General features: G+C 37.9%; 1 protein-coding gene across 7 annotated transcripts in view; it reads right to left on the bottom strand.

The window, feature by feature from the left end:
- Positions 1–7,183: 7,183 nt before the first annotated feature.
- The window catches only part of CDH11 (cadherin 11), a 157,613-nt gene continuing 137,141 nt past the window's right edge, over positions 7,184–27,655 (bottom strand). For all 7 annotated transcript variants that reach the window (XM_084755259.1, XM_084755257.1, XM_084755261.1 and 4 more), the window contains 5 exons: positions 26,303–26,439; positions 23,193–23,326; positions 22,850–22,967; positions 10,606–10,857; positions 7,184–8,513 (listed from right to left, as the gene is read on the bottom strand). In XM_084755259.1, coding sequence (XP_084611385.1) covers positions 8,017–8,513; positions 10,606–10,857; positions 22,850–22,967; positions 23,193–23,326; positions 26,303–26,439 — 1,138 coding nt within the window. In that variant the 3' untranslated portion in view covers positions 7,184–8,016. The remainder of the gene's footprint in view (positions 8,514–10,605; positions 10,858–22,849; positions 22,968–23,192; positions 23,327–26,302; positions 26,440–27,655) is intronic.

Here is a 27,655-nt window from a genome sequence, read left to right as displayed (position 1 = left end):
ATAGGACAACTCCCGTATGATAACAAAGCAATGAAATCATTAATTCATGCAGTGAGCTATAGATTTGCTTTTATTTTCTATTCTAGGTCTATGTTCTTCTCAAATTCATGGAAGCATGCCCCCCAAACAGATTTCCTCACCCTATCATATATGAAGATAAAAGAAGACTCACAGAAATGGTGAACTTCCAAGGGTTTGCGAGTCACACAGATGATCCAATACCACTGCTCAGATCTGTTGAACGCAGTGAGTAATGCCTCACTTGGTGTGCGCTCTTTAGTTCTGTATCATAGGACTGGATGGGTTCAGAGTCATACTAACACACAAGGGGAAGACACCTATACAAGCTAACAGGTTTGCAATTCTAGTGACTTAGAACACTGTCCTACCTAGAGCAGGGAAGGGCTAACTTATTTCCCAGTCCCCATCATTTACTCGTCTCTGAGTTCCTGTGCCTAAAATTTGTTCAATACCTACTTTGTGCTAATAATCTAAAAATTTAAATTTAAGTAAAAATGAAATGAGTATTCCATAAGAGCCCTCTAGCAGGTCATGGCACCCTTAGATATGTGCTTAGCTCAGGATTATTAAACTGACCATCTATTTACTAAATCTTAAGAAAAAGTTGTCTGATAATTATAGTTTAAAACAAGCATAGCTATTTTGTTTTGAGTTATTGTTTGGGAATAAAGGGAAGGGGAAGATGTCACCAAAGCACACAATGATTCCAAACATCTAACTGCTGAAATGATAGAAGTATTGTAGTTAAGCTCATTAGACTTGTAATGAAAATAGGATTTTTGTCCTAAAACCCAAATATTTTTAGAGAAGAGTTATGTGTCTAATAAAAGGCAGCACCATTATTTGAACAATGAGCCAAAATTATATCAAACATGAAATTGCTTATGTTGGAGTTGTCAAACTATGTGCAGTTCTTGACAAGTGCAATCAAATTTCAAACATCAGTTGATACACAGTTCCCATCCAATTGCCCTGAGTAATTGTGATTGTCAATTTCAGTGAGTTAAAATATGCCTAGGGGGTTAGGGAAGCATATATGTTCTGGTATCTGTATGTGGGAGGGGAGAGGGTACTTTTTATACCTGACTTCCTGTGCACAAAATAAATCTACTAGCAGATGTGGACATTTAGCATCCTACTGGGAGATGGTGTGACTATGGCAAGCAGGGCGTGGATGAAGGAAGTAGGTCACTAGTTATGCAACCCTGGGCCTCTGTCTTGCCCTGGTCCATTCCTGTTGTGGTCCCTGCTCTGACTTCTTACTGCTCTGATGCAAACGGTTCTGTTCTACCACACCCTCCCTGCCATGGACTGACCTCAAAAACTGTGCACAAAATAAATCCCACCTCTCGAAAATGGTTTCTTTTGAGTGAGTGTTTACATTATTTATAGCATCAGTACAACAATTATATAAGTTTCATAGTCATGTGAATTTGTATTCTCAACAAAATATTTAATAACTGCTGTATATCTTTCTTTTGTCCAGTATTAAGATAATTAATTCATACAAAATTCCATGTGTGTACTGAAAAAGTAATTGTGGGGTTGTTTTTTTTTTTTCTATCTTGTGGGGTAGGAACAGTGTCAATCAGGACTTTGCCTAAAAAAAAAAAAAGCTGTGGTTTTGTCAAGATGTCTGTCATCTGTTTGAGTTAAGGAGATTTAAAAAAAAAAAGGAATAATTTAATTTCTAAAGAGATAAGGTAATTAGAGGCATAAGGGGTGAATCTTCTCCTGTGTTGTTCTAGGGCCTAAACTTGGGAAAACAATTAAGGTATCCTAAGCAGTTATAGGATAACTGCTACCTTCTTCTGAATCCTGAGACAGTGGATCCACAAACAGGAGTTTGTTCATTTTTCACCACGACTGGAAAACTAGAGACTGTTATTTATGTTGTACATTTGTAGATATGCATTTAAGAAGGACTTAAGATACCTACCTGAAGTTACAAAGCAATTGAATGTAGGATGCTTTTTAAAGAAAGGATTGAATGTATTAAAAATTTACCCAATGAATTAAGCTCCGTGAATCCCGAGCCTTAATCTGTTTTTGCCTCTGTGAACCAATGAGAGATAATGTTGCAGGATATTTGATCACACTATGAACTCTGAGATTGTGTACTAGAAAAACCTGTTTCTAATTGTGGTGTGGCTCAACCCTCTTTAATCCAAGAGCTTTCTGTAAACAAGGTTAAATAAAGTCAACCATAGGTTAAGAGACAGAGCAAGTAACCAGTTGACAGGGGGTGAACATGCGAAAAAAACATAGAGAGAAAGTCTGGATGACAAAAAGAAAGAGACGCAGGAAGTAGAAAGAAGGGACATTCAGTCTGAAGGGTTTTTAAGGCAGCATGGAGAAGGAGAAAGGGCTTTTTCCTTCTGGGACATTGACTAGGTAGAAAGGTCCCCTGGGTGCTTTCTTTGCCTCTCTGAGTAGCCTCTCACTCCAGCATCTGGCTCCTGAGCCTTGATTGGTAGAAATTGAACACTTGTGACATTGTTTAAAAGCAACAAGATAGCCATGTATTGACCAACACTTTCTAAAAGCTGTGAAGAAATAATGGAGTAGTTCTTCAGCCATAAGAAACTAAGATTTTCCACTTAAAGAGATGGACTAGAAATGTCCACTCCCACACCGTGAACTTGCAGGACTTCCAGTGGAGAGACTTCTTTGTTTTTATTCATTTTTAATTCCAGAAGGAAGATGAAATATCAGACTTCTCTATGAAATATAACACGAACCCCTCTGGATTGCCTAACTGCTCCTCTTTATATTTGGTTTTAAGAATGTACAGATGGCATTTCCAGCAATACTAATCACAGTTCTGGCTCCTAAGCTACTTTGGCCCTAGCAGACAGCTGAGGCCTCTGAGGAGGGATACCGGCTTGTTCTAAAACCACTCGCAATAAACTAAGCAGGTAAGTGCAAGGAAGCCTCTAGTGCCTTCCAAGGCCTCAAACCCAGTGTATCAGCTGAGCTACCAATCCTGAGGAACAGCCATCTCTAGGGGCGCTTTTAAGATCTATTTTTTATTTTGCTTTCTTCTTCTTCTTCTTCTTCTTCTTCTTCTTCTTCTTCTTCTTCTTCTCCTTCTCCTTCTCCTTCTCCTTCTCCTTCTCCTTCTTCTTCTTCTTCTTCTTCTTCTTCTTCTTCTTCTTCTTCTTCTTCTTCTTTTCTCTCTCTCTCTCTCTCTCTCTCTCTCTCTCTCTCTCTCTCTCTCTCTCTCTCTCTCTCTCCTCCAATCCCTTCCAACACCCCAACACTAGGTAGGAGAGAAAGAAGGTTAATGAGAAGAAGTGGTGTAGTTCTCTTTGGCTACTACTTCCTGCTGTTTAGGGTCCTTGGATTCTTTGGGGCAAGTCTAATCTTCATTTCAGGATCTCCAAGTTCTTTTCAAATTGCAACAGCAACAACAACAGCAGCAGGATCAGCAGCCTTCTTTTTCAGAGCCCCGCCCCCCCCCAAACTCTGATCTCTTAGAATTAAACTATCTGCAGCTGTAAAAGAGCTCATCTCGGAGACAGGAGGAGGAAAATAGTTTGGACAAGCTGAATCAGCCCCTATATCCCACTCCTGGGATGAAACCATAAATATGTCTTCATAACACAACTGAGGTTTTAAAGGCACCAGAGCTTCCACTAGAGTCACCTCCACTGACACTGTCAGCATAAGCTTAGAGTATAAGGCTCCTGGTCAGGGTGGGATTGCCTAGACTCTTTCTTATGCATGCCTCACATGGGTTCCTGTAATTCTTTTGGGGGAGACATTTAGGCTTTCAAGACTACAACATACTTCACTGTAAAAACACATTTGAGTTCTCCCAGAAATAAGAAGTGTGTTTACATCTGGTAATAGTCATCAAAGGTTTTGATAGTTTAAGGGAATAATCAGCACACTAAATGATACTTCCTTTCTAGTTTTTATGGTTTTTTAAATAGGCAAGGATAAATTTTTATATGAATTGACCGTCATAATAAAATAAAGTGTGTATTAACCTTTAATATCAGAGGTACCTATGCCAACTGAGATTTTTTTTAAAAGTTGGGAGAACAATGAAAGCCAATTAAGAAGAAACTGTTAAGTCTGGGTGCTTACTCAATAATCCCTCTAACTCTGTTCACCTGGTTTCTCCGGCCAGCACTTACATATGTGTGCCTATGACTTCTTACGTAGTCATAACCTAGCTGTCACAACATCTCTAATTCACATGACTCCCTAAATTTAACAAAACTTTTTCTTCCAACCTCATTCCCATCACTTCATGACGTCATCTCAGCTATCAAGATCAGAGTAATCCAAAATTTTTAGAAAATGAAGTTTTAAATCATAATTGTGTTTTTAATCAGCCATTGGGTTCTGAAAATTCTGTTACATCTGTATGCTATCATCTATATCAAATATTTATTGTTCTTTCCCAACAAGGAAGCAAGAGCCCTGGCTTCTTATACGCTCATAGGTGATCAGAAAAGCCCAAGGAAAAGTGACCATAAGGAAAGCAACTTCAGTGTGTGGCCACAGAAGCTCATTGCCATTAACTTACCATGTAAAGTGGCAATGGGGCATATCTTAGTTGTATGAAAACTAAAATGCACCCAGGGTAGTTTCAGCACAAGGGCACTGACAGTAAGATGTACTGAGACTAGATTGAAGAGATTTACAGGGTCATACTCTCCTAAAGTAATAAAGCAGAGGAATCAAAATTCATCTTAAGTCTTTGGGAGAACAGAAAGGAGCTTAAGTTTTAGAACCCTGTGATCTGGGTTATTTTCTAAAAATAACACAGTAGCTTCACTGTGAAGAGAAAAACCAAGAGCAAAAGTAAGTCTTGCAGGCCACAGTTGATAGTAGCACAGGTCACCATAGTAGTGAATGAACAAAACAGGCCATTTCCTCTTCTCCATCTCTGCTGAACTGAATTTCATGATCTCACTGTATATTATTTTGATTTTTTTCCAAAAATTATGCCTTGTCTTGTTTCCAGGTGCATATGCCTCTAATCTGTCCTGAACTGCATGTCTCAGAGAGCATGGGCACCCTCCTTCACCAGTCCAATTCCTTTATGTTTCTTTTGACACAAAGACTCAAGAGGAATTTCAAACACTTTTTTTTTTTTTACCACATCCCAACTGACTAAGAGAGCTGTGTTTCCTGGGCATCATGAATAGAATTCTTTAATATGTTCTCCAATAGATGTAGATAATCTGCCTTTGTGTTCCCAAATCATCCACAGAGTTTCTGACCAGAACAGATGTAATAACCCTATACTTCACCTTACCATCTCTTACTATGTACTCACGCATACTTATTCTTCCCTCAGCGTTTTGTCTTGAGTGGTAGGTAATCAGAGCATTAAACAGGTGAATGGAAAACAACAAAACTGCTTCTTTGGACTATAATTGAAAAGAATAATCATTGTCATAGAAAATAACAAGAATTATTCTAAACTTCAAGTAGCTACTTCATGACATACAAAGTCAGATTTTGATGAATGAGTGCATCAGTAAATTGATGAATGAATGAATGAATGAATGATGAATATGAACCGTTCCACACCCATTACCCAAGGAGAGAGAGAACACAGCAGAGTTCCTTTTCATGTATGTGTGTACCAGTATCATAAAAGCTGTGATTGCTTTGTAACCAAATAAGGAAGAACCATTTAAGCTAAGATTTGCTTTTAAGGCAAGATGTTCCAAATGAAAAAAGATTCCATGAGTTGGGAAAGACATTTTATTTCCAAGCTTCTAAGAGGGTTCTACAAACATTAATATCCTTAAAGTAAAAAAGAAAAAAAAAAGAAAAACAAATTTTTTAACTATCTAAAAGTAGGCAGTCCTGGAAAAAATCCTTGACATAAAAATGAAAATGGAATTGTCAAGTCTATTTTGACTACATTCCTATATAAGCAAAAAGGATCACGGTGGTGGTGAGGTTCATTTTCCTTTTGAGTTATTCTGTTATTTTAAATTCAATTGGAGATCTGTGTAAACCTACCAAAATATTCTTTGGATTACAAAGTCTATCTAAAAAATAATCCCAACCTTCGATTATGCAACTACTGAGAATGCACGTTCCTTCCTAGGCTAAAAGACTCTAAAGCGGCAGTGTCCACTGAGTTCATCCCATGTAATTAGTCAACTGATTTGATTTCAATGCAAAGTCAACTGGGAATGAGCACATCATAAAACAAAAAGCTCTTCTTTAATGCATTTTGACTGAATCATAAAAAAATTGTATATAACATAGTGTCATGGAATAATCACAGTAAAGTAAAAAAAGATAATTAAAATTGTCCATAGTCCAAGGGAAAAAAAATCATGTGCCTAATGTTTCAAGAAAAGGAGGGAAATGTTTGCAATGTGACTCTGTGTGGTGTCTCCCCAAGTATTGCTTTGTCTGGACCTTTGGTCCTCTGTACAAGTGAAATGTCCTTCACAGAAGTTCCGATTCCCAGGAAACTAGAGGAAACTACAGGTGTCTGTGGTATAATCACAGATCAAATGGCACCAACCTCCAATATTCCACATGGTCCCTGATCTCATTGTGAGTGCATGGCCCAAAGCATCTTCTAAAATAAAGTTTTGAAAGTACATTGCCCTTTTTTTTCTCATCAAGACTTGAAATTTCATATTCTCGTAAGACAAAATAAAATTACAGGAGGGAAAAATGAGTACTTTCAAATGTCAGTCTTAATTTATCCTCACAAAAGGTACAGAAGGAAAACCAGAGTCTTGTCGGCTTTGACTAGTCACTCCTCCAACTCCACAATGCTCAAGGTGGGGCATCAAGTCTATATCTAGAACATCAAGAGGTCTGACAATCCTCATGAATTTGTCTCTCGTAACTATGAGTTCACAGGTTATGTGCATATTATATAACATATTTTAAAATCAAAGGCTAGTCTAGGTCCCTAACATCTTTCTTCAGAAGATATACTGAAGGAAAGCCAGGATGTAAATCCAGAACATACAAAAAATAATTTACATGAAGGTACAGAATCTTATCTTTAAAAAACTCAAGCACACTTGATTTAAATAAACAATAAGAGCAGCAGACCATAACACATCATAAATAGGGTTATTAAAAATCACAATTAAATTAGAAATATAAATGGATCATTAGAAACCCTTATTTTTCAATGTTAAGAATCAAACCCAGAATTAAAAAAGAATCTTTTTTTTTATTTCAAAGGTTGCTTCTTATATTGAAGCTCATATTAAAGCAACAGTACAATGTTCATAAAATATAAGTGTGATGCTGTAACATTTTCGTACATGTCAGAATACTGATATTTGTATGTATACTAAAATAAGAACTTTAAAATTGTACAAATAGATACATTAAAAATGACATAGAAATAGGGTGCTCCTCACTGAAACAAGACAGTTATATCTGGCACGTATTAGTTTAGGATGAAAAGTAGAAGCAAAAAGATTTACAAGAATCAGCAGTGACAAGATTGATGCTCAAGAGACATAATTGTACATTGTATTGTACATACATTGTATGGGTTTAAGCTGGCTGGATATTATATATTTCAAGTTTAAAAATGCACTACAGATAGAGTGTCCATAGTTTAAGGCGAAATTACAGCTCAGAACTGTTGTCCTTTCTAATTTTGTGGAAGCTTCTCTGACAAATTAAAAAATAAAATAAGAGAGACTTAGATGTTCATAACACATAGACGATTTCCCTTCATTGTAAGTTCACCGTGGACATTTCCTTCATTTAAATATTTTGTGTGCCAAGTGGTTTTTCTCTAGTGAAGTTGATAAACAACTTCAATATTTGCCTTTTTTTTTTAAGTGGGAAAAGTTACTTCACAGTATTTTCCACTTTGATGTCCTTGCAGTTTTATTAAATGTTTCCTCTCTGTAAAACTCTGCTTGTTTTAAATGAGCCTTTCCTTGATTTAAAAAAATACCTGTTTACACATCTTCTAGATTCTTGAGAACGCCAGACACAGTTCTTAAGGCCAAATTTGTATCATTATTGTTAAGAGTCATCATCAAAAGTGTCTTTGGAGCCATACAAGTCTGCTAATTTCTTAAAACGAGGTCCCCAGTTCTGTAGATAGTCGTAATCCAGGTCTGAATCTGTGGTGGCAGACTCCAAGGAGCTCAGGGACCCAGCCACTGAGCCCCTGCCCTCATAACCATAGATTTGGATTGAGTCATAGGGAGGGGCTGTGGGGTCATTGTCTGCCTCCTGTATTCTTGTGTTGATGAAGTCATCTACATCCACACTGTTGGGTGCTGGTCGCAGCCCAGGTCTAGGCATGTACTGATACTCAGGTTTGATGTCTTTGCGAGGGATAAATCCATTGATACCATCAGGGTTCTGCAGGGTGGCTATGTCGAAGGCTTCAGTGTCTTCCTCACCACCCCCTTCATCATCATAGGTTATGATGTTCTCACGGACATCCTCCTCCTCAAAAACAATGAGTGGTTCTTTCTTTTGCCTCCTCAGGGTCACGAACAATACAACAATGACTGTAGGGGAAAGAGAGAAAGCAAGTCAGTAAAGGTTAAGCCTGACCTCACTGGTTCCTCACCCCAGAGGGGCTCTGCTTCAGAATGAGGAATGGTGAGAAATAAAATGATAGCTTTTTGCAGAACTCCCAGAAGAGTGCCACACTGACCAGTCTCTTTGTTCTGAAAGTACACGCATTGTTACCTAACAGGTTGGGATTTTCTTCAGTGTTTTGCAAATGAATCCCAATCCTATTTAGCAGTCTTCTTAAGAATCATTGAGGATCACTTCTTGAAAGTGGAATACATCTTTTCTTCTTGTAAATGAATGTAACTGGTCTCCCCAAATTTAAGATTAGAGTATTCAGAGAACTCAGGACCTAACTTTCTGAGGTGATAATAGGCAGTTTCTGTCCAAAAGCCCTACTCTATAATAAAAAAAAAAAAAAGTAAACCTTATCATAGTGTTGAGGGAGGGAAGAACTAAGAAACCTCTCAAAAGAAAAATATGCTGTTTATTTGAACATAAAAAATAATGCTATTTAAAAGCACAGGTGAAGCTATCCTGTCTTTCCTGGGAGAGGTCTTCCATTAGGCTTGGGCACTTGGCAGAACAAGCAGTCATTTATAAGGAACACTAGACACTTCTTAATTCTTTATTGATTCGGTGTCCTCCCCAACCTCATCAGGAGGCTCCAAGAGTCTTTGGTTTGAAGACTCTCCCACACACTCAGCAAGACTGGAAACAAGGCTTGCAGCTGCCTTTGGCAAATGGAGTGAGAGTTTCTTTGAGTTCACATAGTTTTGAAATGCTGGGATGAGAAACTGCTCTTAACTGAAATTTCACAAGGTCCCCATAGCCCTGTGACTTGTCTGCAGCGTATACATCTTGCTAAGCCTTTCCTTTTCACTTTTTGTTGTTGTCTAGCTAACTAGTGTGTTTTGTTGTTGTTATTTGTTCATGCTTGTTTTTGTTTTTGTCATCCATTTAGGGAACATTTATTAATATCCCATAGAAGATACGAGGCGGGGCTATTGGCTTACTCTCCATGATATGCTTCCTGACATCATAATATTTCTTATTGTATTTTGGTTTACTCACCTCTCTCCCAGACTCTTTTATTAGCTATATAATTCTGCTTCCAGAATCTATGCATGTCCTCTAGGAGTATGTGTCTGACATTTTGGGGCAATGGCAGGCATTCTATAACCTATGTTCATACCACCTTATGCTCCAATCAATACGCCTCTGTTTGATTGTGATTTTTTTTTCTGTGAGAATCTGTGAATTCATTCAATGTAGAGACTTTGAACACCATTTTCTCTCTCTCTCTCTCTCTCTCTCTCTCTCTCTCTCTCTCTCTCTCTCTCTCTCTCTCTCTCTGTTTCCTGTAGGGTCTGGACTCCAAGATAGCACCCAGTAACTGTTGAAACTGCCCACCTCCTCCCGATGGAGTTGGTCCTATAAGCCCTTTCAGTGGGAAATATGTAAGTTGGATGTCAGGCCTTGTGTTTGAAGTCTTAGAGTGGTACTTATAGCTTCTGTTAGGACGTGAGCAGAGGATGAAGCCTACTGCGCCAGCAATTGCAGTCGAAGCTCATAGGCATCACCATGAAAGCATGCAGGTGGATGTTGCATATGATCATTGGAAGGCCACAGCTCAGCTCCCACTAGCTAAGGTTCTCTTTTTTTCCCTCTTCATCCATCCATTACAGCAGTAGTTACTTTTTCTGCTCCATTGTCCGTAATCTTTCTCCATCCATTTCCTTTTTATTTTCTAAGAGAAAAGATCCTTCATACTTCAGGTTTCTGCCTAAATTCTTCAGCTACAAAACTGTTTCCAGTGTCCCTCCAGCTCACAGATGGCATCTGCCCTACAGTCCTGTGATACCATGTAAACTACACACCATGAGCTTTCTCTGACTGTTCCACCAACATTTGCCAACTCGCTTGCTCCGCCCACTGTGCAATAGAGTCCGTGAGAGCTGTCACAACCTGTAGTTTGTTTTAAACTATGTGAATGTACACGGTCCAACCCTGTAACCAGCATGTACTGGATAAATCTACCGAAGGACGTGCATCCATGGTATCATGTGCCACAGAGATCCTTACCCAGAAGAATGACGATGCAGGCCAGGATGGCAATGAGTGCCCCGGTGCTCAGGCCAGCATTCAGGATGTAGGCCTCAGCATTACAGGACAACAGTGCTCCATTCACGTCACACCCACAGACTTTGATAGTGAGGGTATTGGTGCTACTCATAGGTGGGATGCCACCATCACTGATCACAATGGGAAGAAGGTAAATGTCCTGCTTCTGCCGGCTGAAGCCTCCACGTCGGGCGTATACCCCTGCAGTGTTATCTGTTTGAAGAAGAGAGACAGGGTGTGCTTTCATCATAGGACCATACCAGTCACATTTGCCTGCAGTTTGTGTTTGTATTTTCTAAAGAAATTTCACATCCTTCCTCAAGCTTTACCCAAATCGCAAACCTCTCCATGGGCCATAGGAGAATTTACTTCAGTAAAGTGGAAATACGTGATTAACCTTGCAGCGGATTCTTGTTTCTCTGAAACTCAAACAAGCACCAGCAACCAATTCATGAAGCGGGTTACCCACTCCTGACTCAGCACTGCTTCTCACTCATGCAGCCCAAGCCTGCGAAGCAGAACAGTGTGTGTACCTTGGCTTAATCATGGGCCCCACGTCAACATTCTCTGTCCTCCCAAAGGAACCAGTTCAACCCACCATGGAGAAATCACTTCTGTTCCAAGCACTCATTGCTTTTCCACCTGCCTCAACTTTTCATCCAAGGTTTTCTTGCCTCAAATAGCTAGTCTTTCTATCATGAAAGTTGAACTTCTGGCTCAAAAATACATCCCCAAGACAACCCATTAAGGATGACTGCTGGATCTCTCCATTACCCCAGTCCATAGTGACTCATCACTCTGTATATTACTATTTCTATAGAAGTACATATTCTACACATCTCTCAGGATTTGTTGACAGAACCACTTTGACCTCATTGAGATTGGGGATTTCTAGAGAGCAGAGGATTTTATCCAATTCATCTAAGGCTCTTTACTGTCAGACACACAGCAGACATTTAATAAATATTTGTTAAGCAAATAGTGTTACTAGGTACTGGGAAAGTTTAACCAAAACTCCAGATGTTGGCTTTCATATTTTTTATGTTTTATAACCTTTATTCCCAATGCTTCTTCATCATGTTCACTCTATAGGCAACAACCAAATATAAGATATATTACACAGCTGGAAAACATTGATTAAAAAAAGTAAAGTAGAAATTTTACATGCTCCATCACCCTGATCTGCTGGTATGGCCTGTCCATTTATAGGTTAAGAAGCAATAATTTATGTCAAAGGGAATGCTACAGTCACAGCAAGACCTGCTAGCTAGCAAGCTTACAGTAGGTTGATGGGCTATAAATTTGTTCCTATAGTAGAAAAAAATACAAGAATCTTGAAATAAATTTGGTTTTGGTAAAAGAAAACACAATTTATTTTACTTGGCCTGTTTAGTAGGTCCAGTCTCATATAAGTTTGAGCATATAGTTTGAGTAGTGCTGAAGGTGAGCTATATTTATTCACTGACATTGGTGATCTTTAAGATGATGGTTTCTGGTCCTTTGCACTGTCAAACCTTCAATCTAGACAAGGCAGTTTGCCTTTCATTTCTACATTTTCTGGATTTAGTATGAGTGGTATACTGTGCTTTCATCATTGGAGTAAAGTGATATATATACAACATAAAACTGTGTGGAAAGGAAACTAACCAAATAACAGTCTCCTGATGATGCTCTTCTCTTCAGCATAATACCAGTATCCCTCACTTACTAATAAAATGTATGCTTCTATAGTAAATTATTTAAAGACATCATCTCTTTTCTATTTTTCTGTGTTTAGGTAAGACTTTCACAACTAAAATTTTACAATTTTCCCTCCAGTTTAATGGTTTGAAACATCATTATAGATATTAGCAGGCTACCAAGAAGAGACTTGATACCCTATGAGCATATACAGGGGGAAGAGGTCCCACTCAATCACAGTCATAGGGGAGGGGAGTAAGAGGAGAATGGGAAGGACGGAAGAATGGGAGGATACAAGGGATGGGATAACAATTGAGATGTAATATGAATAAATTAATAAAATATATTTTAAAAATAATTTACAAATAAATAAATAAAAATAAAAACTAAACATTAAAAATTCATGAGCATAGGCAAATTAATTAAATATTTTGGTCAGACTATCACTAATATGGGTGAACTTCACACTGGACCTTGACTTAGTTTAGATGTATAGGTTCTAATCTGGTATCACGAGATGGTTGAAGATAGCATGAACTGAGCATGTTTTCTTTAAAAAATAACTTTTAAAAATCAAAGTTTAAACCTATTTTTCTACAATTCATTCACACAAGCTTGCCTCTTCAGATCACAGAAGTCAGGCATCTAGAGGAGAGTAATTGAAACCCAAACAGTTGCATAAAATAGTTCTAAGTAGAACATTATGATAGGCAGATTTGGGCACAGGGGTCCCGCTCAAACTAAGGCACCAGCCAAGGACAATACAGGCGGTAAACCTTAAACCCCTACCCAGATCTAGCCAATGGACAGAACACTCCACAGTAGAGTGGAGAGTGGGATATTACTTTCTCACATACTCTGGTGCCTCACCTTTGACCATGTCCCCTGGAGGGGGAGACCTGGTGACACTCAGAGGAAGGACAGCAGGTTACCAAGAAGAGACTTGATACCCTATAAACATATACAGGGGGAAGTAATCCCCCTCAGGAACAGTCATAGGGGAGGGGAATAAGGGGAAAATGGGAGGGAGGGAAGAATGGGAGGATACAAGGGATGGGATAACCATTGAGATGTAACAAGAATAAATTAATAAAGGAGAAAAAAAACATCAGCAGTGCGTGAATCCAAAAAGTGTCATCCCCTATAATCCCAACTGCTCTCAGAAACACTAAAATCATTACAGAAATTCTCCTCAGAGTTCCAGGTCGGCTGAATCAGGCCTAATCTCTGAGTGAGAGAAGAGCAGGATCACTAAAGCTTCTTTTCAAATTTCTTCTAGTAAAGAATATTTATGTACACAGAGATTATGATCATTTCTGGAGATAGGAAAGAAACAGATCACTAGTCTTCCAAAAATACTAATCTTGTTTTTTTTTTCTGTCTAGAGCCTCATTTGCTCATATTTAAAACAAGATGTGTTCATATCCCCCCCATGAAATATTATTAGAACTAAATGATGTAATATACTCCATTGATTGTCCTCTCTGCCCGTCCAGAGGACCCACTGAATTTGCCAACCAGAAACTCAGTACCCAATGTCAAGTCTGTACATGGACCGTAATGAAGGGTAAGGGCCATAAATAGGAGACTTTCTACCAAACTGACCTAACACTGAAATGATCTAAGTTACTTGAATCCGTATGGTATTTTCTCTCTAAGTGCACATTGCCCACCTACTATGGGAGTTCTGATCATTTTCCGGATGATCAGTTCTGAGCACTGAAGCCTATGATGGCACATCTTGTGATCCATCCACAACTTGGTTTAAGATAGACAATATGTTCAGGAACAAATGAAAAGAAGTTCTAATGCACTTGTGGAAAAACAACAACAACAACAATAGTAAAACTCCTTTCTGGGAACAAGTTCTGCATTCCAAGAATGACTATGTACACTTTTCATCTGAATTCCTCTGAGTAGCTGGCCATTCATACTGAGACTTTGAGAGTGCCCTTAGTTTTGATTTGTGAAAGAAAAAGAAGAGGTTAAATCTGGGCACATTTACTTGAAGGATGGATTTCTACATGGTAACTAAGAGGAACCGTAAAAAGATGAATATTGCATTAATTTTAAAGGTTCCATTTTGAGACTCCCCAGATTCCCTTCCTATTTATGAAAAGTCTGTAAAGAGAAAACACACCCAGTTTTAAGGATCAAATGGAAATAGTTTACATCTTGAATCTTCTCCATATTTGCTTTCTGATTTTAGACATGAAATTAATATATCGAGGATTAATATTGCTTCCATTCATGAGAATACTTAGTATGGTATCAGTCTGTTGAGTTTGCCAAGAGAATATTAATTCTTTTCTGTAAATTCTGCTTTTTTAGTAGGAGACTAATGAGAATGAGAAACTCATTGGCAAGGATAGAAAATTGAATTCTTGGAAATGTCACCAAATCTTCAAGTGTAACTGCCTACACGGAAGTGCTTGCACGCCATAAAAGTCAGAAAATGGTGTGTGCTTCAGTTCTAGGCTATATATTTCCTCAGGATAAGAAAATGTTTTTTAAGCACTTTGGCTTTTCATCCTGATGCTCAATATTCTCAACTTAGGATGCAAATAACCAGTCCTACTTTTTCCCCCACTTAGGCAAAACTTTCCAAATGTTGCCATTAATTACCAGTATATGTCATGCACAGTCTGTAGTGTTTCTATAAATGGAGAAAATAAATTCAGGTTTCAAAATCTTATGTCTAAAACATGGACTCCTAATTACAAGCTGCTTTTACCTGCACAGTTTTTCAATATCCTAGCAAAATTCAAAGTTTCCTAATGATGGTAGTCTCCACGGCACCAGGTTGGGGAGCTAATATATGCACTATGATGATGATGATGTAACCCAATGGGGAGATACATAAGATACATGACAGTAAAAGTGAAAATAATAGTGGATAAATAGCCCCTGATATTGGGCTGCACTGGATAGCAACTCTTGATAATTTAAGAGTGGTTCCTCCATGTTAAAATGTAAACATAGGAAGCTTGGCAGCAAAGCAGCAAGGGACTGCAATATTCAGCTATCTCCACATTGCCATCAGAAGGAAGTTCTTCCTTTCCACTCTTGGTTCTCTGTTGTTTTAGTCTCTGAAGGTGTGCAACCCTCATTCCCTGAGCTCTGGATGCTTATAATGTCCTTCATGGGCATTAGTCTGAGAATCTCCTTGTTTGTAGGGAGATCCTTTCTTTCCTTTTCACACTAATTTGCCTGTTCTACCAATCCATCAAACCCTTAGGGACAATGTAGACCCATGGAGGAATAAAATCTCTTCCACATAGTGCATTATCAAGACACTAACAGGACAAATATTTGTTTAGTTTCTATTGAGCTCCAGCTTCCATAGGACAGGCAATAGCTCTATCATTATATATATATATATATATATATATATATATATATATATATATATATATATATGTGTGTGTGTGTGTGTGTGTGTGTGTGTGTGTGTGTGTGTGTGTGTGTGTGTGTATAAAGAGAGAGGGGGGATGTATGTGACCCAAACATCTTTGAGAAGTTTTAAGCTTTAATAATTTCAGGAAACAGTCTGTTGTACTATTATAAAAATATCATTAGAGTGCTCGCTTATGCAGCACATATACTAAAACTGGAATGATAGAGAGAAGATTAGCATGGCCCCTGTGCAAGGATGGCATGCAAATTTGTGACACATTCCATACTAATATATATATATATATATATATATATATATATATATATATATTAGAAACTTTAAGTTGACAGAATTATTTTTTAGTCATTCAAATTTGTGAGTTTTTAATAATTTGCCTTAATTTGGTGCACCAACCAGCTTGTCGTTATCAGTCTGAGGGACTTAAATATTAGAAAGTAAGAATAGAATTTTCAATGTCTATTGTGTACATATATGTGTCACTAGTGTTCAAAGATGAACTTTTTGGCCATATATATAAAATCTCATTTTCTTGACTTTTTAAATAGACTAGAGACTCTCCCTCTAGACGTGGTTAATTTATATTTCATAGCCCACAGTCAACTATATGAATTCCTATGGCCTCCACAAAACAGAATTCAGGGGCCTTGTTTCATTCACTGTTATTGTTGATCTATGTATGTCTGTAACAATCTGTGTGTTGGTTGAAGAAATGATTGCAGGCGGTTCTACAGCTTTCTTATTTGTGTATGAATGTGCCTGTGTGTGGATGACTGTAGGGATTGTGTGCCTGTGTGTACATGACTCTATATGTGTGTATGAGTGTTTGGACAGCAGTTGGCATGTGTGTCTTCATGTGCATGACTCTAAGTGGAGTTGCTGTCTGTGTGTGCCTGAGAATGGGTTTAGGGTGTGTGCATGCCTACACAGGTCAGTAGAAGATAAGAGGTTGGTCTGTCCTGCCATTTGCCATGATTCCTCGCTGAACCTAAAGCACTTAGCTTTTTAGCTCAGCTGGCTAGATAGCAAGTTCTCAGGGTCTGACCATCTCAGTCCTGCAACACTGGGCTTATAGGAAGACAAGAATATTCCAAGCTTTTAAGAATCCAAACTCAGACTCTTCTCTTGTGTAGCAAGCTCTCTTGCCCATGTTGCCATCTACCCAGCTCCTGCCCAGCTACTCTTTTCCATGACGTAGCATTTTTATGGTTACATGTTACTGATTCATTAGCGTAAAACTAAGTTCCACTCTACCATCTCACAACACTTACTTTCAAACCTAATATGACCTATGCCACCTTTATGTATAGTGTACATCTCTCTCCTTTTCTCTTCTTTTGTCTTTATTTGTATTGGGACAAGCTCTTACCCTGCTGCCCAAGACAGCCTAGATGTTTCAAGTGCCTCAGGGTCCTAAAGACAGGAATTACAGGCATACAACACTACATCCACTTATATACTTATCTTAGAAACTGTTTCATCCTTAATCATCTTTATTCTTTTATTATGGTTACAACTGGGGTCAACTAGACATCACTTATTGAGCTATTATTGTTAAAAACCCATACCATATTGCTTTTACATGTGATTTCCTTAAAAAACTTTTCAAACTATCTGCATAATCCCCCCTTTTTTTATAGAAAACTGAGAAGCAAAGAAACGGTTCTCACAATAACATGAAAACGCAAATAGAAACAGAGTTTACATTTTCTGACTTTTACTGTATCTCATTTGTCCACAGCGAATCTCTGACTGCCAAATGTCTGTGTGTCAAATAAAGGGAATACTACCATAAGGTAAATTCTCTATGAGATTTCCTTTAAATGACTAATATAAGAGATGATTTAAGATTGTGAGGGCTGTAATTGTTCGCAGAAGACACAGAAATTGTACACTCCTGGGGTCGGGGATTATACTGTAGCATCTACAAAACTAAGAATGCCATAAAAGAAACATGGTAGCAATCATTGCCCATGTGTAGCTGCCTGTGTGACATCATATGTGCATTGTGTGTTGGCATTAGGAGGACATGTTGCTACAGTTTATTGCATTCCTTATGCTTAACTCACTGTGACAGTTATTCAATTTTCTTCATGCTAAAGGAGTAAAAAATGCAGGAAGTAACATAGTACCTAAGTACTTCATACACAAACACAAGAATAGTGACCATGAACTCAGTAGAACACCAACGTTTACAGACATATAAGACATTTCAAGAGTTTGAGCCAATTGGTTAAGACAGTGGCCAGAGGGAACTTAGAAAGAATAAATCTAAAACACCCGTTGACACTGTGTACCCGACCCTACCACATACATACATATAAATAAATACGTAGAAATCAAATTTTAAAAGGGTAAAAACAAGAAATGATGGAAATTTATTTAAATATTGCAAGTGATGAAAGGAATTGAAATTACAAATAATCTTGTTGTTTTATATGTCAATTAGTTAATGACTAAAAATGATGTTATGTGAGTTGAGTGTGCACCTGAGAAAGTCAGAGTGAAGGAACTTTCCTGCTGCTTTCATAAATCTGTGAAACATTTTCAACAGTTTGTCTATTATGATAAGTCATGCTATATTACATGAAAAAAATCTATTTATGATGATAGAAAAAATAACAAACTTAAAAAGGTTTTGATCTACTCAGTACATTCTGAGAATTTTTCCTTAAAGAGTTAGTCATATAACCATCAACGTTGTAAAAAAAAAAAGCAATGAATTTAAAAATAATAATCAGATATTGTCCTTTCGTAAACAGGACCATAGAGAGAAAGCAGTGACATCAGTGATCTGATGCAGATCAAAGTATATTATATGTTCAATGGAAAATAGATATATTGTTTAAGTTGCTTTTTATTAAAAAGAAAGAAAAGAGAACAGCTACAATGGAATACAAAAAACCTGATTATTTCTGAGACCATACCATCATATTATTTTTTTTAATCTTACTTCTGTTGTCTATGTTTTCTAATTCTTCTACAAGGGATATGTATTAATTATGCCACAGAAAAAGCTCATAACATTCTTTGCAGATATATTTAACTACAATTATCATGGCTATGATTGAAATAGAAATCAAAGTCCTTTTTTTTTTCATTTTTTTCTTCATGCATTCACTGAATCCTAGCCTGATGAGCAGAACTGAATTTCTTCTCTCTCTCTCTCTCTCTGAATGCTTTTTACTTAACTATGAAGTAAACAAAGATGGGACAGAATTAACTACAAAATGCTGCAGTTTTCTATTTAATTTCCAGCACATCACATGCACTAAACCATAACTTCCAAATATTTATATTTAATTTCATGACTGAGTTGGAGTTTGTCCTTGGACAGAACCCTGCTTTTTGGCAATTCATGTTCTTGCCTCATTTGAAACTGTGACTAAAGACATATAACATATCCTTGTGGGCTCTTGTAAGACCTGGGCGAAACTGGATCTGAAAAGATTTTATAAGCGAGTGAAGAGCTGGCGAGATGAGAAGAATTATTCCCTGTCCTTTTCCATCCTTGTACTTTTTTTTTTTATCCATTATGCATTCCTTGTGATTTTTAAAGATGTCATAAGTCTGAGGTTTTCAAAGCAAATGCATCTCAAAACCTCGGCGGACTGGCTCGCTATCTGCCCAAACAACTCCATTCTGATACTAATAGCTGAAGATGGACTTACACGTTGAAGAACCATCCAGCATTCCACTTGCCTGATGCCTGCTGATACAGCTTTGAAGGTGAGACTGTAGGGTGGAGTAAGATGAAATAAAAGGCTGATCCGGATTAAGATGCTTTCCCTCTTATATGTCTAAAGATGCTTAGGACGACTTTTGGCAAACACAATAGTGATTATTTACATGGCATAATGGAAGTAAACACTCAAGGAGAAAGTAACTTGACACTTTTACTCAGCATGCTTTAAGCCATTATCTCGTGTTTTCTCCAGAAAATAGTCTCTGCCGAGAAATTCTGTAACTCAGTAGGCTATTAATAGGATATGGAATGTGATTATTCCTTTTGGATTACTTCAATGTGTAATTACTTTTAGGAGTCAGCAGAAAGAAACTCTATTAAATGATAATTATAGAACTGTATCTGCTTTAAGGTTCTGTAATAGCACTAAACATGGGAGTTTTCATTAACTGTTTGCCATAGTTAATAAAGTAATTTTTCTTTAAAAGTAGCAATTCTCTGCAAAACTATAGTTCAGCAGTAGAATAAGTCTCCTAAAAGGGTAGGAGGGAAGGACTGCATGTTTGGCTGGCTCATTGGTGGTAATATAATCTCTGTGAAATTATAGATGACATCCATGCAGTACTGTGGCAAAATAAAATACTCATAAACCTCCAGAGAACAATATGCCATAGTACAGTGTTTGCAGAGGGTAATGGAGACAAAATATGATTTCACATTAAAAAAAAAAGACTTGAGCAGGTGATGATGATAAAGCTAGCCCACTGAGTAAAGCCTAAAACAGCCTGCTGATTGCTAAAGGCACACTGTAAGTGCAGATCTAGGCATTAGATTTCCAATGTAATTTGAGGATTATATCAACACAGAGAATAAAAACATGAGTGCAATATTTGGAGAAAAGAGACCATAATCAGCAGGGACTAACAAGCATGTGAGATTCCACAGTTTTCTGGACAACTGATCACAGCACCTCACTGCTGACAAAGGTAGAGTGAAAACTGATGTTAACACTGAAATGCAAAACAAAACAAGCTGTCAATCTGGAGTAGTATTGGAAACTGATTTGGAAAGATGGAAACTGGTAACCGGAAGGGCAGGGATTCCTTTCTGCTAAAATACAGACATACAGATACCTCAGAAAGCCTTATAAAATCGTTATGTATACCTTTCTCAACTTAGCTAAGGACATAGTTATTAAGTTCTCATTCTGTTTGCACTGGAGAAATATCATAACAAAAGTGAGTTCCTATATTAATCTCTATACCAACTAAAGGTATGTGAGAACTACTGTCTAACATACTGTTTTCCACAATCTCTCTCTCCCCCTCCCCCTTCCCCTCCTCCTCCTCCTCCTCCTCCTCCTCCTCCTCCTCCTCCTCCTCCTCCTCCTCCTCCTCCTCCTCCTCTTCTTCTTCTTCTTCTTCTTCTTCTTCTTCTTCTTCTTCTTCTTCTTCTCTCTCTCTCTCTCTCTCTCTCTCTCTCTCTCTCTCTCTCTCTCTCTCTCTCTCTCTCTCTCTCTCTCTCTCCCTCTTCACTCCCTCCCTGCCTTCCACCCCATCTTCTGTACTGTGGATTGACCTTTGAACACAGTGAACACAGTGCCTCTTGCAAAGCATACTAACACTAGGGGTCAGCTATATTTCAAGCACTTTTAATCAATTTTAATTTTGTAACAGGTTCTTATTAAGCTGTATAAGCTTTCTTGAACCTACTCTGTATATCAGGAAGTCCTTAAATTTGCAATCCTCCTGCCTCTACCTTTAGAGCCGAAGTGTGGTTCAATTATTCCTTGAAGGAGCTTACTCCTACCCACGCTTAAAGCAAAGAATGTGAAAGAAAATCCCTAGATTAAGGACAAAATAAAAGGATGCAAAGTAAAGATGCTATTTTGAAATGATAAGGAGCATTTATAAGGTGAACTCTGGCTTTACTGTAAGGTTCCTTTAAAACACATGTCTGCAGATGACATGCCTCTCTTTGTTTGAGAAAACAATAAATTGGGAGAGAACAGCCCCTGACACAATACCTGGGGCATTTTCCCTCATAGATTCATACTGATACATGCTTAATTTATAAGACCCATAATTAAATGTTCTATTCAGTTCACAAAATATTAAAATATGTCAGCATTCCATCCCCCCCAGATCCAAGTAGCATAAGTGATAATGCTCCATTTTAATATCAGCACAGAAAGAAGTTAAAGTAGTAACTTCTTTTATAAAGTTATAAGTTTATAAAGTTATAAGTTATAAAGTTATAAAGTTTATATATATATAAAGTCTTTTATAAAGAGTTTTATAACTCTTTTTTATTTGGATGGTTGACTTTAGACAAACTACTTAATGATTTTGTGCTTCACCTGTAAAATGGGACTGACAATAACCCCTGCCTGTGGTGTACTGAAAACTGAGTGCACAGAAGAGAGGAGGAACCTCAACATAGTGCTTGGATCATAGCAACTGGCATTATGGTACTGATATCAGTTATAACAGTGGTGGGGATGTAACAGTGGCTGTTACATTCATTTGAGATCTCTGTTCTTAGTCTGTGCTCAGTCATGAGGAAAGCAAAGCACCTACATTACTTGCATGGACAGCATGGGGCTATAACCCCACCTATATCAAGAAGGCCTCCTCTGTTTCTCATCCTGGATGATGGCATTGGTTGCTTCTATTTCATATGCTGATATTTTCTTAGGTTTACATATATATAGTCTTCACTGGGGAGAGGTGCTCAGAGCACAACAGTGTGGTCTGTGAATCAAAACAATCACTTATTCTGTGTCCCAGGGCTGTGTCACCTTAGGTCAAAACATCACCTTCTAACAATTTGAAAGTCTGTCACTTCCTTGACTGACAGAATGAGAATCAAGAATTGCATTGAATTTCTGCAATGGACAAACAGCGCTTCACTCTAACTCTTTCTGGCAATAGCAAGGTCAACACTTTTAGATATGGGATGCTGCTCCCAGTCAAAACGCATTGCAACTATGTTTGGAGGGTAAGGCCTGTGTGTGAAAGATTATGCTGCCTTACAAAGTTGAACTAATCTCTTTTAATGCTTTACTTGATATCAATATTCATAAAGCCATGCTTCCCCTAAAGGGTTTATCAATCTCTTTTAAAAATTAGATAAATGGAGTTGTTTGCATATTGACCCTGTAAGCTTTCCCACTTGGTTTTCCCACTGCTTCATGAATATCAAAGTTAATATAAAAAAAAAAACCAGGAAAATAAAATTAGATTCACTTATTCATATGTAACAAATGAGTCCATGTGTCAAAACGGAAGTGGCATTATTATTCCTTCTTTATTCTTCAACAGGAAGGCATTGTTGCGTTAGTGAAGGCATTTGTGCTCTGCAATATGAAAGGCATTTGTTTTTCATTTCTAATTGTAGGTATGCATAGGAACCAGGGTACAAACCTCTGTTGTCTCTTACTGTGAAATTCGGGTTGTGAATGATTTCAGGGGGTAGGCTGAAGATAAATCTTGGTCCATTGGCTGTGTCGTCCTGGTCATCTGCACTAACTGTAACTATTGGCTGAAAGAGAAAAGTGGCTCATAAGTAAATCCTGATGATATTGGAATATCATTTATCCAGAATTTCCCAGCAGGCTAAAAAGCCTGATTTCTAACATCTCATAAATGCAGTACTAAGGCATGAAAATTCCTTGGACAAAGGGAGGTAACTAAAGTTGATGATTAGAAAAACAAACTCTATTTCGAATGCATTGCTTATGACCAGGACAGGGAAAGCCAGTCTTACCTGGTTGGAGAGTGGCTTGGTCTGATCACTTTCACAGATAAAGCCTTCATAAGGGGCAGCAAATTTAGGAGCATTGTCATTGACATCAAGGACCCTGATGGCCACTGGGACTTTAGCTTCCTGATGTCTGTTGTCTGGGAAAGGAGAATTCAGATAGTAAACAAATGCCAAGTAAGAATGTGTAATAGTCCATGCTAACTCTTGGACTGAACAAGCTTCTGCCTCTTACATGGGCAGCTCTGAGAAAAGCATCACTGTGTTTCGAATAAGAATGTTCAGACACAGTCCTACCTTTAAGAATTGGTTTGTAGTTCATGGGTTTTTGGAAATGATTAGATGGGGTTGGGGTCTCTGGTATAATTAAGTACCGATTCATCATTGTGATAGTATTGGGGAAATAATGAAAAGCAGGAGGTAGGGTCAAGTCAGAGGATAGAAGTCATTGGGGCATATTTCATGTCTACCAGGATGTGAGCATCTTTGTTCTGTAGCATGTTGCCTACCAAGATGCTCAGCCTCCTTATAGGCCTACAAGAATGGAGCAAGTTTGACCATGGGCAGAAACTCTGAATCTGTGGGTAGGAGTAGTTTTTCTTCTCTTTATGTTATTCTCCTGGGTACTTCTTACAAAACTGAGGTTTAAAAAAATTAACACATGATTTTGGGGTGGGGCGCAGGGCCCAAAAGTGTCTTAGATCAGAAGTGTGTGAAATTTTGTGTAAGGATTTCTAGGATGGATGGCACTCCTAAACCAAGAACAAGTAAAACCATTCTCCTAGTTTGACTGATAATAATTCTAGAGGTTTCTAATACAACCTGGTCCTGCTAACAAGTAGTTTATTGTCACGATTCTCACAGTGGGGTCCCAAGAGCAACATCAAATCCACCTGATCTTGTGTGGCATACATAAATTCATTGGGCTCTAGTACAGTTCTATTGAATCAGGGGTTCTCAGGGTGGAGCCAAGAACCTTGGTTATAACACAACTGCCATGAGATGTGTTGAGAGAGCCTGACTTACAATCAGGTTCCAGAGTCAAGAGTTAATACCTACGCAAACCGCCACCAGTCTTGAATCTAGGCTGTTGTTTAAGATTCAGCACGATGACCTTATGTTTGATACTGCTGGAGGCTGTAAGCCCATCTGTAATAGCTATTCTTGTCTCTCAAGTTGATCACATCTGGAATTCACTAAAACCCAAATAACTGGGCACACTGAGGGAATACTTTTTGTCTTTTAAAAAAAACGTTTTATTAATTTATTCAGATTACATCTCAATTGTTATCCCCGTGCTTGTCTCTCTGTGTTCCTCCCTCCCTCCCTCCCTCTTCCACCCTATTCTCCTCCCCTAGGTGTGTGACAGAAGGGATTTTTTTCCCCTCTTAATTAAATAACTTGAAATGGGAAAACACACTTCTAGTCAGAGTCATTAAGTTTTTAACTTTTAATCCAGATCATTTACAGCAGGAAGATCTACCTTTACTCTGGACCACACCTTCTGCTGTAGCCTACATAAAACATATGGAGGACAAATGCTTTTTCTTGGCCTGCTTGTTCTCTCTCTCAGCAGCATGTCCATTCCTTCACTAGCACCAGAGCCTACTTCTTTGGGATTTTTGTGTATACTGGAGAACAGTTAAAACATCCAGCCTCATGAACTGCACAACTACTGGATTATTGGACCACTACTGGATTATAGGCAGTCGTTGCTGGGTTAGCTGCAAGTCAGTGTAATCAATTCCATTTCTATATAGAGAGTGATTAATTCTATAAATTCTGATACTCCAGAGAATCCTGATTACACCATTCTTCTGAGTATGTTTACAAATCTTCAAAGAAAAAATGAAAACATTTCTTATTGGCTAATTATCTTTCTATATACACAACTAAAATTAAAATTTAAAAACAACAAACAAACAAAACAAAAACACAGGGACCTCTGGTAAAACCAAATAATGTTGTTCTAAAAATAAATAAATATACCAAATGTAACAACAAAATGACTCTTAACGGCCTTCTTCTATACGCATAGATCAGTGTCTTGCTTAAGTATCACCAAAGAAACTTCCTCTTCAGTAGATGGGAACAAATTTAGAGACCCACTGCCAGACATTATGAATGGACAGAAAGACCTTGCATCACTCATCCCTAAATGGAATATCTGCATCAAATCCATTTCTTTCGGGCTTAGGGAACTGTGCAGAACATGAGGCCAGAAGGGTTGGAGGACACCAAGAAAACAGGGCTTTCTAAGTCAACATGATCAACATTCATAAGAACTCACAATCCTGAGGCAGCATGCACAAGGCCTGCATGGGTATGCACCTCTGCATAGTTATCGTGGCTCCCAGTTTATTGTTTTTATGGGATCTCTGAGTGTGTGAATGAATAACTATCTCATTCTTGTGCCTCCTCGTGTGCTCTTTTTATTCTATTGGTTTGATTTGTCCAATTTGGATGTGCTAGTTTTTGTCTTATCTTACTATATTTAGTTATTATCTCTTAGAAGCCTGTTTGCTTTCTTTTTTATATTGATTATATTGTGTATATTTTTCTTTTTTACATCTCAATGGTTATCCCATCCCTTGTATTCTCCCATTCCTCCCTCCCTCCCATTTTCCCCTTACTCCCTTCCCCTCTGAATGTGACTGAGGGGGACCTCCTCCCCCTGTATATGCTCATAGGGTATCAAGTCTCTTCTTGGTAGCCTGCTATTCTTCCTCTGAGTGCCACTAGGCCTCCCCATCCAGGGGACGTGGTCAAATATAGGGCACCAGAGTTAATGTGAAAGTCAGACCCTACTCTCCACTCAACTGTGGATCCACTCCCTTTCAGTCTCTCCTTCGAAAACAAACTGGCCAAGGACAATATGTGCAGATCTAGCCTGTTTGTTTTCTAATAAGAGACAGAAAGGGAGTGGATCTTTTGTGATGGAACTGTGAGGAATAGAGGGAGAGATGCAATCAGGATATCTTATTTGAGAAAAATTCTATTCCCAATAAAACAGAACAAGCAGGAAAAACCCATCTCAGCAATTTTATTTTATAGACTACAGTCAGAAGAATTGATATTTGGTAACATCAAATCAGAGCTTTTAGGAGAAGACTTACGGATTTCGGCTGCAAAGACAGAGATGTTGAGCCAGGCAGTTTCCTCTCTATCTAGAGGTTTTGTAGTTTTAATAAAACCATCTTCTGGATTAATCGTGAAGAACCTATCGAGGTCAGTATGTCGATCAATGGAATACCTAAACAGAATGCAAATGAGCCAATTAGGTCAAGATATTCAGTGCAGCTCAATATTTGAATATTTTCTCCAGGTTATATTTAAAGCAACTGCTTTTTTCAACTGATCTCATGAGTTAAGTTTTCTTTTTAATCAAATTTATTTTTCAAACTTTACACATGAATCTTTTATAGAAATCATTTTAGTATGTTGGACTTCTTTATTCAGTACAATGAATGAAAACACTGCTTTGCATGTTTGATTGAGAAGTGTAATAATATGTTGCATATTTCTCCATATTTACTCTAATCACTCATCATCTGAATATTCATGAAACTGCATTTGGGAAGTGAGTTTGCCTCACTCTCAAACTACTCAAAAAGTCACAAATGTATGAAACCTTTGCCAAATTTTGGCATATTAAATAGTTTCAAGTTTATCTAAATTCATCATCAAAGAACCATTTATAGCTCTAAACATCAGTATTTTGCCACACTTAAGGAAAAGTGTTAGTTTTTTTGTTGCATGGGTTTTTTGTTGTTGTTGTTGTTGTTGTTGTTGTTGTTTTGAGTTTTAGTTTATTTAGCTATAGAGAACTATAGGTAATTTGATTCTGACTTCCAAGGTACAAAGGCAACCAAGGCTAAGCTGGTTACTTGCAGGTCATCCTTTCCGTACGTTACCGACTGTGCTACACTTCACAGAGAAGGGCAAAGGCTTTTTTTTTTTTTCATCAAGTTCTATTTAGTTGGAAGTTTGTCTCTTTCAGAAAAAGAAAGGTTCTCAGGACATTAAGGATCTACATGTAAGGTCAAGTGGAAGATGGGGAACAGAAGGTGACTTTGACTCAGGTGAGGTGGGATAACTTAGCCAGACTTGGCACATACTAGCATCTTAGTTTTAACAGGTTTGCTAAACTTGAAAGGTCCTGCCAACCCATTTCACCCTACCAACCCCAAAGTGAAGAAGAACAAAAATGAGTCATACAAACAGCATTCTGGGCTTCAAAAGTGTGTAGTTTCCTGCTCTTAGACATATGTTCTCCTGAAATGTATAGGATATGTGTATTTGAAGGCATCAGCAAGGGTTAAAAGTATAAGAATATCAGAAGAAGCAAGGATTAAGGATATCAAAGAGTTTAGTCTCCTAAATTTACACAGGATGAGATTTGTAAATGATACGTCTATTTTCTGAGAATCCAATATTGTGGGCCAGGTCTTCCTATCTCAGATCAGTCA

The sequence above is a fragment of the Acomys minous genome (assembly GCF_964271855.1).
Source record: "Acomys minous genome assembly, chromosome: 14".
In the NCBI taxonomy this organism is placed as follows: domain Eukaryota; kingdom Metazoa; phylum Chordata; class Mammalia; order Rodentia; family Muridae; genus Acomys; species Acomys minous.
This window is presented reverse-complemented; position numbering and strand designations above follow the sequence as displayed.